The 12,062-nt window shown below is 41.2% G+C and overlaps 1 protein-coding gene across 5 annotated transcripts in view; it reads left to right on the forward strand.

The window, feature by feature from the left end:
- Positions 1 to 12,062, forward strand: part of RAB36 (RAB36, member RAS oncogene family) — a 32,666-nt gene that overhangs the window by 6,937 nt on the left and 13,667 nt on the right. For all 5 annotated transcript variants that reach the window (XM_048821666.2, XM_048821665.2, XM_075120244.1 and 2 more), the window contains 8 exons: positions 1,266 to 1,357; positions 4,541 to 4,606; positions 6,119 to 6,220; positions 7,873 to 7,937; positions 8,079 to 8,130; positions 9,177 to 9,258; positions 11,257 to 11,347; positions 11,905 to 12,024. In XM_048821666.2, the coding sequence (XP_048677623.1) occupies positions 1,266 to 1,357; positions 4,541 to 4,606; positions 6,119 to 6,220; positions 7,873 to 7,937; positions 8,079 to 8,130; positions 9,177 to 9,258; positions 11,257 to 11,347; positions 11,905 to 12,024 (670 nt within the window). The remainder of the gene's footprint in view (positions 1 to 1,265; positions 1,358 to 4,540; positions 4,607 to 6,118; positions 6,221 to 7,872; positions 7,938 to 8,078; positions 8,131 to 9,176; positions 9,259 to 11,256; positions 11,348 to 11,904; positions 12,025 to 12,062) is intronic.

The following is a 12,062-nucleotide window of genomic DNA, read 5'->3' on the forward strand; positions in this document are numbered from 1 at the left end:
AGTTGTTACAGTATTTTGGGAAAGATGAAAAATGTGGCTGGGATTTAATAGGCAAAAAAGGAAAATAGATCGAGGGGGGGTTATAGGATTTGATGGAGTTTTCTTTCTCGTGTTCTTTTTTTCAGTTGCTCAAAAGTTCTTTAAACATAGTCCTTTTGGGCTGTGCCTGAAATAGTTCATGCTTGATCTCAGCCCAAAGATTTTGTTTTTAATTTGGTCAGAGTCAGCTCAATTGTTTAATAAATTGTGCAAGCATGGAGGGAAATACACTTTTTAAAATATTCCATTTGAAATGTTTGCACTTGCATAATTCCCTCTAGCGAAAGAGGTGTTATTAGCCTTAGCCTGCACACCTGTAAAATCTTGCAGGATACAAAGGTAACAACCACTGCCTAAATCATGCAACAGTCAGAGCAGGGTACAATAACCATAAGAATAAAAGACCAGCCATACTGGGTCAGCCCTGTATCCTGTGTTCCGACAGTGGCCAATGCCAGATACTTCAGGGGGAATGAACAGAACAGGTAATAAGTGATCCGTCCCCTGTTGCCCATTCCCAGCTACTGGGAAACAGAGGCTAGGGACATTTAAATTCGTGATACTATGACTGAATTTAAGAAATAGCAGGGACTTATTGGGAGGGTTGTGGGAGTGGGAAGGGAAGGGAAATCAAGCCTGCTTTATTAGAAATCAGTCATAACAGAAAGAGCTCCCTGCACAAGATGAGATATAAAAGACAGTGTAGTAAGAATGACCTGATGGATAGCATGACCACAATTGTGAATTTTTTTCATTTTATGGAGGAAATTAAAGTTCCTGAATCTTTAACGCCAGACAAAAAACACAGAGATATCTTGTGTACTGTGGAGTTTATTTAGGGATTTACATGATGAAGGAGGCTTACACTCAAAAAAGTGATAAAATAAGTGATGGAGATGATATTTTTGTTGTCTGAAGGGGAAGTTGCTGGTCTACTTGGGAAGTTATTCCTGATTAACTCCATGTGTGGATGCTTTTAATCTGGAATAGTAAATCCACTTTAAATTCATACCCTGTTTTATTCCAGATTAATTTTCATGTGTAGACAGACCCACATACTGTGTAGCCTCACTGCCTGTTAATCCAGGGAATCTTTCTCCCATGCCTGTCCTTGATGAGGGCTTCAAATTCATCATCTTGTAAGGAGTCCAGCCAAATGGGAACAAATTAATATGTTAGACATCATCCCACAATACATCCAAGTGACTGCTCTGTATTATCTGCAGTGGTACACACCAGAGGCCTGTCTCCAGTTCAAAGATCACTTCCATGCACTGGTCAGGAGTGCCTGTCAGCAACACAATACTGGGACAGTTGGGTGAGTCTCTGTAATAAACTGGCCTTTACATTTTAAAAATTATATTAAGTTCTTATGTATACTTTCCTTAGTGTGTTAGCCTCACTTCTCCCCTGCCCCCATGTATTTTAAGCTGTGTCTGTACTAGAATTCTCAGTCATATTTGACAATAGTTGTCCAATGGAGTTCCTTCTGCTTCCCACAAACTGGTGCTGAAGTTGTTTTTCCTGCTGATGTAGACAGGGTCAGCTAAGTTCAACAACTTGGGTCAACCACGGTCAGGGTCATCCAAGTCCAAAGGGTCAACCATGATTTTTAAATGGGTGTGGAAGTCTGTCCTGTCTACACCAGCAGTGTCCTGTCTACACCAGCAGGACAACCAAGTTCAAAACTAGCAGTAGGGAATAGGGTAGATGTAGCCTTGCTGTCCTCCTCTCAGTTGACACCAATACTGATTGAGTATAGAAAACCAGTAATTAATACAAATCTTTGGGCCAAATTCTGTTTTCATTTACGCTGGTGTAAATGTGGAGTGGCTCCATTTTCAGTCAATGGAGTTACCTAGGAATCTGGCCGTAACCCTTCAAAACTATTTCTTTCAGGAAAACAGACATTTTATACTTTCTCCTTAAAGCTGGAGCATTATTCTGGAGAAGAATAATATATTGTGCTGAGAAATGCAAATCAATTTTCTTCTTTTGCCTTTCATAATGCTTCTTGAATTGTTTTTTTGAAATGTCATCTCTCCCAGAGCAGGCTTTCCTTTTACTCGTTCCTTCAGTTAAATTGTAAAGTTAAATTTCACAAACTCAGCCTTATGATTTCATTGCTGAGTCAAGGCAGAGAGTTGAGCTGTGAGGGAGATCATCCCTATTCAACTACAATAAATAGTTTAAAAATAAAATTGAGAAGGTTACTGGCAAAGTATGTCAATGATATAAATATTCCCTTGGGGGGGGGGTTGCTCCAGTGTGAAAATCTCTCTCTCTAAGGGAAGCTAACTGTATTCTGAGTACTCAGAATGTAGTTTACTACTCTTAAAGACAAAACTTGTTAATTTTATTGAGCTATATCCATCTTTAAGCAGAACTCCTCATTCATCTTATTGGGAAGTCTTGCTTAAAAACGGAGGATATAAGGGCAGACTATGGCCCTGTATTGCTAGTTTTTCTTTGCTGTACATCTGTTGCAGGTACCCCAGGGCCATTTTCTGAATCTTCAGCATGCTGGCAAAATACTATTTACTGAACAGAAATATTCTTCTCATCTGTAACCCAGACATTATTGCTTTTACAAGAATTATAGTAACTCCCCTTTCATTTAATCTGGCCCCAGTGAATGGCTAAAAGGATTTTTATTTTGGCTCCTTAATAAAATTAAAGCCCTCTCTTTTCAATGGTCACTAGATCGGACCATTCTTATGCTGCTTCTTGGCAGACAGCTGATGGTTTGACCCAATATATACAAAACAAGAGCATTACTTGTCATGAACAGCTGTTATTTTCCTTTCTTATTATTTTTAGTTATGTGGAATATTTCTCCTCGCATGCAGCAAAATAGTGTGAGCAATTCAGAGACCGGTGGACCATATATTAAGTCTCTGTTCATGTTCCATCAATGTGTGAGCCCCAGAGTATTTTGTTCTACTAGGAGTTAATGGAAGTCACATATTCAAACAGTTATATTCTTCTTTTGATTCCTTTTGCCTTTAATGGAGCTGATTTCATCAAGTATCATATCATCAGCAGTTAATAATCAGGGATCAGAATTTCATGGAGCCGTGATATAACCTGATAGATTGTTAAATAAAAGATTTGTTTCTCTTTTAAAAATTCAGTATAAAACTATTAAATCTACTAAGCTATTACTGTAGCATACACACAGGAGACACTAAATTATCATTCAGAGGTTAGTTCATTGAAATCAGTCACAGTTACGCACCCACCTGCAGCTCCTTAAAGACATACAAAATTACAGTATTAAGAGTACAACTTGAGTAACTTAAAGCCCATCCGCTGCTTCCTGTGGGAGGATCCAGAGCAAAGAGGATTATTTGAAGCCAGCCTCAGATTAATGCTATTCCAAATAGTCAGGAAATCTTTTGGCACTAAATGATGTGTTTTCTCCAGAGATAAATCTCACAGTAGATTAGTCATTATAAGCTATTTTCTTGTTCAGGTCCATAGGACCCGATACTGTGCCATTTGAGTCAATGAGTCTTGCTGTTGATTTTAGTGGCAGCAGGATTGAGGCCGCACATTTCCAAATGCTCACAAATACTCACAAATACACAGATTCTTATATGCCGTTATGTGCAAATTAGGGTGACCAGATGAAACGGACAAAATATTGGGAGACATGGGAGAAACAAACAAACAAACAAAAAAGCGGCCGGAGCTGAGTTGCCAAAGCAAAACAAAAAACCCGCCGGAGCAGCCAAAGCCGTAATATTGGGACAAATGGGGTCCCGACCGTGCATCGGTCGGGACGCGGGACAAATAACTAAAAATCGGGACAGTCCTGCTTTTATTGGGATGTCTGGTCACCCTAGTGCAGATGCTCACACCTGGACACACACACATAAACATACAGTACAAGCATTCTTAGTAGGAGAGAGTCTCTGCTCCAAAGAATTTACAATCTAAGAAAAACTGTACAGTGTAAGAAACACAGTATTTATCTCCGCTCACAGTATCCAGTTCTTTTTGCAATTGCAAATTCAGGGTCCTCCCTTCTCCTCCTTTAGTAATTGCAAATTCAGGCTCCGATACTGCAGTTGATTAAGCTAGGGCGGACTCTTGCAGCTGCACACATTCTGCGAAAGCATACTACTCTGCCTGTGCATTACAACTTACTGGATAGGAGCCTAAGTCACCATTACATGGTAAGAATATTGAAACTAAGGGCAAGTCTACACTACAGAGCTACATCAGCACAACTGCAGCGTGTCTGGTGAAGACGTGCTATGCCGATGAGGGAGTGCTTTCCTGTTGGCATAATTACTCCACCTCTGCAAGAAGCAGAAGCTATGTTGGCAGGAGAGCATCTCCCACTGACATAGTGCCGGTGTGAACAGCACCAAACTTGCGTCACTCAGGGGAGGGGTGCTTTTTCACTCCCCTGAGTGACGTAAGTTATATTGACTTAGGCTGTAGTGTAGACCTGCCCTAGTATTACTGAACAATAACAAAATATTTGTTACAGGCTGAAAATATCCAAAGTGGTTGTGGTTGGAGACCTCTATGTTGGGAAAACCAGCCTTATCAACAGGTACAGTATATCTCAGCAGATTGGGTTTTCTGTTTAAATGTATACCAATTTCTCTGCATGCTGGACTCTCTTCCTTTACCATCTATGTTTTCAGGATGATTGCCTCATTGTAGTAAGGACTTTCAGTTTTCTATTAAATCAGTAATAAAAATATTAAGTATTTCTGTTCACCCCTCTGCTGATCACAGTGCCCCACATTGTCTGTCTAAAGATGGTTTTGGGGCATTAAACTGAAGGAAAACCAGAAAACCTACAATTATAGGCACTAAAATTCACTACAGCATCATAGAAAATCCCTGTTAGCACCTTGATCAGTCCTTTTTGGCCGTGCAGGATTATTCCCTCTATGGTATATTCTCAGATATTTTGACCAGTCTCGTTTTAAATGATCCCAAGATATGGGGCTTTCAACATTTCCTTTGGAAGGCTGGAGTGGCCCTCAGATTCTCAGTCTTGTTTGGAGAATTGTTCCTTAAAACATTTTAAAAAGATCTTGCCTATTCACTGACCCCAATAGAAGCAGCTCAGGCCACTTCTACTTCTGCAGGAGATTGTTGGGAGCCCAGAGATTCCTCTCACACCTTTGTGTATAAAATGAGTCAGTTAAGCATGAGGACCCTGAAGCATTAATTTCACTGATACTTCCCAGAATCCTCAGGCCAGTTCTACACTTCATGGTGTGATGACAGTATCAGGATATGGAATTTAAATAGCTTGTTATCACGATAGCTTCCTTACTATCCTCACAATTTCAGTCAGTTCCTAAATATTGGTAAGAAGTAGATTCTGGATGGTTTCTCATCCTTTTGGATAATTCATTTTTCTCTACTTAATGTGATCCATATTCATCTATATTTGCCACCTATCAGATATCCCTTATAAATGAAGTATTCTGTGGTTTTAATTTCTTTGATAGTCAAGAAATAGTTTATTCTGATTTTCTCCAGTCCTGGGGGTCTGTTAGGGTATGTCTGCATTACAATTGGGAGCACGCATCCCAGCACAGATAGACAGACTCCCTGAGAGTGGGGCTTGAGCTAGCATGCTAAAAATAGCAGTGTGGACATTGCGGCTTGGGAGGCAACACCTTCTCAAGTCCACCTAACCGTCTGGATCTGAGCTTGGGTAGCTAGCCCAAGTCTCTGCTGGGACCACGACATCCACACTACTATTCTTAGCATGCTAGCTCAAGGCCTGTTAGTACAAGTGTGTCTACCCGGGCTGGGAGGCTCGCTCTCCGCTTCAGTGTAGACAGTCCCTTAGAGAAGCCCACTATAGTTTTCCCTTTATGTTTCATTTACTTCATCCTTACTCAGAGTAACTACTCTCTTCATTATCAATTTGTTTCTCATTGATTTGGTAAATATTTTTGAAATACAATGTGACTGAACTTCTGCTCCACAGTTATTTAACTCCTCCCTATATAACACACCTTGCACAATACTGAGGCATGATATAAAATTTAAAAAACACCATGCTATTAGCTTTCTCCTAATACCTTTTTCATTGCAGGTTTTGTAAAGATATTTTTGATCGAGACTACAAGGCAACCATTGGAGTAGATTTTGAAATTGAGCGGTTTGAAATAGCTGGAGTGCCATATAATCTCCAGATGTAAGTTGGAACCTTATAGTACCAGCTGTTTTCTTTCTTACATGCCTACAGTTTGAACAGAACTTGAATTGCTACAGGCTTTAATGGTATCAAAACCTCTGGTTTATATTCCATACAACATAGTGCAGTGTGAGAAACACCTGCTGTCCTTGGGCACTGAAGAATTTCAGGATTTTAGTATAAACCTCAAACTGTTGGGTTCCTTGTCTTTGAAAGCTTTATAATTGTACCACCCACACTCTCCTTAGATACCACGTCTGATTTTTTTAGTTGGGTTCTTTCTTTTTACTCAGTCTTCCTGTAAGATTGAATTAAGCCCTGAGCAGCAAATTATATCCTTGGCTACATCTATTCCACTCTGTTGCCTTCAGTGGGAGTACATGGATGTAAATGAATACAGAATTTGGTTTTATGAGATTCAGGCTTTGCTCCTGTACCCATTGAAGTCAGTGGCAAAGCTCTCAGTGGCGTAGGATCAAGCACTAAGGCCCAGATCCACAAACCGCAGACTTAAGTGCTTAAAGTTCATCTTCAGATGCCAGTTTTGGTTCCACTGTGATCCACAAAACTCTTTCCAAATCCTGTAGATGCCTAAACTCACTTGGCTCTAAAGTTTTCTGGGTGAAAGCTCCCTCAGCACCTAAGTTTCTGCCTCTGGGCATGCACACTTCTACCTCATTCTAAGTATCTGGATGCCTATCTCCTGTCTAAACCCCAGATTAATCTACAAACCGGGGGAAGATAGGTGTTTGTCTGCCTAAATCATGTGCAGGGCCCAATCCGCTAGGCTTGGTCAGAGACCATCTACTGTATTGGGTCCCATTCAGAATTTTGCTGGAGGAGGAAGTAGTGCTTTCCACCTTATAATTGTTAGCCCAATGGTTAGTACACGTGCCTGGGACTCTGCTGGAGTGCGAGAAAGGATTTGAATGGCGCGTGGGGGAGTCTCCCACCTCTCAGGAGAGTGCTCTAGCCTGAGCTTTGAGGCTACTTCAGTCTCTCCTGCTGAAGCTGTTCTAGTTTGGATAAATAATTAAAGAGTAATTGGAGGAGGGGGATTGAAGCCTGAGTCTCCCACCTCCTTCAGTTGTTGCCTTAATCACTGGGCTACAGAACCAATCTCTCTGTCTCTTCCGCCAGTGACTTTTTCACTATGGATAGATAGACTAAGGTGCCACAAGTACTCCTTTTCTTTTTGCGAATACAGACTAACACGGCTGTTCCTCTGAAACTAGACTTAAATAGTCACTGAGTCAGAGAGAGAACAGGGAGTTTAGGCGTCTAACTCAGGCTTTGTGGCTCATAATGGTGTTACTGTGATTTTCTGCACACCTAAAAGTTAGATGCTGTGATGCACAGCATTGCAACACCTAAGACCCTTTGTGGATCTGGGCCTAAATGGCTTCCCCAAGGCTAAATCATGTCTGTTCTGAGAATAGCAAATACAGGGTTAAAATGCCTTCATTAAAATAATGGTGCTTTACATTTTACAGGATGTCTAACAGTGCTTAATGGGTAACATATTCCAGATGGTAAGCTTCTCTGGTATCACATTCTTCTCCAACTTGTACCAGTCTGTTGCTTCATTAGTGTGTTTGCTCAGGTTGCACTGGGTTTGATTGACCTGAAATTTCTCTTTTCCTTCTGCACAGATGGGACACAGCAGGTCAGGAAAAGTTCAAGTGCATTGCATCTGCTTACTACAGAGGAGCAGAGGGTGAGTAAGTCAGAAAGCACTTCACAGTCAGGATCAAATGAACTGTGCTCTCACTGTATGCTTCAGGAACTGAATTGAATCCGTAAGATTTCTAATCCACTGTCTCATTTAATCATTTTTTCTGTGCTGTTTTTATTGCAGTTATTATAACAGTGTTTGATCTGGCTGATATCCAGACTTTGGATCACACGAAGTAAGTTCCTGGCCAAGTCTTTGAGATTTTAGTAAAAGGTCTCCAGCATAAAACTGAACTGGGAATTAAAATTCACTGGGCCTGATTTTATGTGTAGGTATCTTACTAAGCCAGAAAAATGAAGGGTGGATTTAGCCAATGTGTCTGAATAATTTAGTGTCTCAAATGTTACTCATTTCCTAGGCTTTCTACTTACCAACTAGCTTTTTCTTACTCCAGTACTGTCTGTAGTGATGATTCTGATAGAAAAGATTCTGGTACTTAGATTTAAAGCAGAATGTGGGCTGTAAAGGAGGGAATGGGATACTGGAGAGACTACCTTGCACAGATCAGTCATAAGTACTGCAGTGTCTGCAGCGTGTACAAATATCATTTTATTAAATAGTGTCTCTGCTTGGTAGAAGAAGGTTGAAGTCTGTGGGCCTAATTTTTCTTTCTCTTACATTGATAACTCAAAGATCACTCCACCTAAGTCAATGGCATTTAAAACAGGTTTAAAACTGGTGCGAGATAAGAATCAGGCACAGCTTCAGAGTGATCTCTTCCATTAGATTCTTGCCCCAGTGGGAGTTTCTCTCGCTTTCCTTCACTCTCTTTCTTCTTCTCTACTTCATCATTCATCTTTTTCATTCTATCTCTGCTTCTCACTCTCTCTTCCTGTTCTTGCATCTTATTCCTTATCTCTGTGCAGTGTCACCATTACTTTGGCTACATCCCTTGCTGTGGGTGAATAGTGTGGCACTTTTGCATTCCTTCTCTAGGGGCTCTGATCACTGTTGGACTTACATTCTAAAGTGGGCAAGGTTGGCTGAAACAAGAACTACTTTCACAGGATGGTAAGCGTGTATCCAGAGGAGCTTTCAAGCCATTTATTCTCTAGTGGGAAAGGCACATGACACATCGGCATCTTCCTCTTCTCTCATTCTCTTTGTTGTTGGTTTCTTTGTCTCTTTCCCTTTCCCCCATATACCTCTATTTCTTTCACTCCTCTTTGCCCTCTTTCTTCCTCTCTCATTACATCTTACTCCTCCCGTTCTGTGTTTCAGGCAGTGGCTAGAGGATGCATTGAGGGAGAATGAGCCAGGGTCCAGCTTCATCTTTCTGGTTGGAACAAAGAAAGATTTAGTGGTAAGTAGTACAAAAGCGGTTCATAAAATATGTCTCTCCTAACCCACTCCAGCGAATTTCCATTTGAAGTTAAGTCCAGGTACTGAGTCACCACAATCTGTGGTAGCTGCTGCAAAGATCTTGAGAAACAAACTGTATTAACTCCAAAGCAAAGAGGGGTCATGTAGACCTGGAGCAGTAAGCCTCACAGAATGGAAGAGAGTAAACATTGTCTAGAGTGCTGGAGGTCCCCAAATCACTCCCTGTTCTGATGGAGGCACAGCTTTACCAAACACACCTGAAATCACACACAGCAAAGTTTTAAGACCTGAGAAGATTCAGTGCCATGGTAACACCCCTAAAGACTGCTATGTAGACAACGGATTTAAAAGCTCAGTTATGTCCCCACCCCCTGCTTCTTTGAGGGGGTCATTTGCAAAAGGAGGAGGGAGCAGTTGGCCTCTTCAGACTTGAGTTTATCTCCTTCATTAGCCACCACCCTGTCAAAATTCAAAGATTCAAAAGTAAACACCCTTTTCCTGCTGTTTAGCTATATTTCCTTTCAGTTGCTGCCTGCAATGCTATTCATATCCCTAAAGCTCCTTAGCCCACTTATTTTCCATCAGTTCCTTGGCTGTCTGAAGGAGCGCTAATGCACCGCAGAAGGCTTTGCTCCTGTCAGTTACAACATGAGAAGCTCTTAGAATCTTCTGGCGTGTATCAGGGCAGATAGGGTAGGTAGCAGAAAAAGTTAAACAGGTTTGAGAGGTCAGGGGACACGAGCTGGGCTCAGGTGGAACTGGAAGTAAGAAGAAATTCTGTTTGGAGGCATGTAGGACTTTGTCTTGTGTGGCAGGAGAATATTGGATTAAAACTGGAAAGTTGTCAGCAGGTACAATAGGCTGATTATTAGACTCCCCACCTATTAATACTCTTGAGGTGCTTGCTGATCATCTGTCACTCTCCCAGATGCACTTTGGATAATTGTCAGCCAGTGAATAGTGGCTGAAGCAGTGAGAAGCTCTTAATACATGTAGCCAGTGGCAATGGGAAACTGACTTGGGTCTTGATCCCGCTGCTGCTTATGCAAATACTTAACTTTAGACATTTGAGTAGTTCCATTGACTTTACTGGGGTTACTCACATGTTTAAATTAAGCACTTTGCAGGACTGGGCTTTGGGATTATACAATACTAGTCAATTTCTATCTGTAGCCCGTTGACCATAGAGAGCAAATTAAGAGAGGAAAAAGTCTTTTAAAATGAAAATAAAGGTACAAGAAATTAAAAATAAATAAAATAAAAATAGAAGGGAAAGAAAAAGAAGGCAATAACAGAAAAGCAGATTAAGAGGGGAAAAAAGACTAGCAAGAGAGCAAAAAAAGTCAGGGCGGGGGAGAAAACAGTAAAAACAAAAGGGTTAGAAAGAGGAATGAAATTAGGAGAGCAACATGAGACAGATGGAGGAGGAAGAGAAAGGAGAAAGGACCTTCACAATTACTAATGCCCTATTGTTGGTGGCTCCTGTAATTTTCTGCTTAGAATTATTTAGAGACCATCTTTTCTGTTCTGTGTTTGTATAGCATCTAACACAATGGGGTCCTGGTCCTTGAGTAGGGCTCCTCATTGCTATGATAATAATAATAACCACCTGAAGGTAGCATCTGATAGCTCTCTAGACTACCATATTGTTAATGGGTTCACTTCTGCTATCTGATGCTTCACTGCTGTGGAATACAGAGGGAGAATTATATTTAAAAAGAAGTCCTATGTGATTTCCCCTGTCAAATATCTATCTAGCTGTTTTCTTTCACTAGTTCTGTCTTGATATATGGGACATCCTGGTGTACAAGCTCTAAGGCAAGGCCAGGAAAAGAAAGGACTGACCCCTGTGAAAGCTGAAAGCCTCACAATGTAGGGACTGGTAGCATCTTTGTGTTACTGTTACCCCAGATATATTCTGGGAGTATTGTGCCTGCTTTATGTTACAGACAAAGTGATTCCCTGCTGTTTTTCTTAGTCAGGTGCCGCATGTGAGCGGACAGAACTGGATGCCATTCGCTTTGCCAATGAGATGAAGGCTGAATACTGGTCTGTCTCAGCAAAAACAGGTTAGTCACTGCATTGGAGACTGGTTGAGTGTGGCCAGTGCCATTTGCTGGGAAAGAGGGTATCAAGTTCCCCTGATTATGTGCACACCAGTTGGTCATGTGCACACGAGGCTATATATATGTTTGAGGATGTGTGTTTCGAAATGGTTCTGTATGGCTGTATGTATGTGCATTTGTACAGTCATGGTTGCAGAAATGTGCATTGTATTTCTATGCATTGTCTAGGTTTATTCATAAATGATGGTGCACAAGTGCTTGAGTGTGTGTGTATCAGTGCTCAAATTGGGGCCATAGGAAGCTATATTGCACCACAACTTTCCTCTACTGCTGCTCATCAAAAATGTATTTGTATGTGTGGTTGAAGGAGGGAAATGAGAAAGCGTCACCATGGGGTGGTGGGGATCCAGAGTATACTGTCACTTTGTGGGGAGCACTTTTAGGGTGGCACACTATCACTTTTCTCTCCAGTTTGACCCGTGGTTTGTGTTCATATTTGTATATTTGATCTTGCTTAGCTGTGGGTTTGTAAAACATGGTGTTTCTCTCCTGTTTCCCAGGGGAAAATGTAAAGGAGTTTTTTTCTCGAGTTGCTGCTTTGGCCTTTGAACAGTCTATGCTGAAGGAGCTGGAGAAGAGCAATGGTCGCATGGTCCAGATCGGGGCAGGAAACCTCATCAGTACGTTCAACTTCACTTTCCCTGTACACTTCAATCAC

The sequence above is a fragment of the Caretta caretta genome, chromosome 15 (genome assembly GCF_965140235.1).
Source record: "Caretta caretta isolate rCarCar2 chromosome 15, rCarCar1.hap1, whole genome shotgun sequence".
Taxonomy (NCBI): Eukaryota; Metazoa; Chordata; order Testudines; family Cheloniidae; genus Caretta; species Caretta caretta.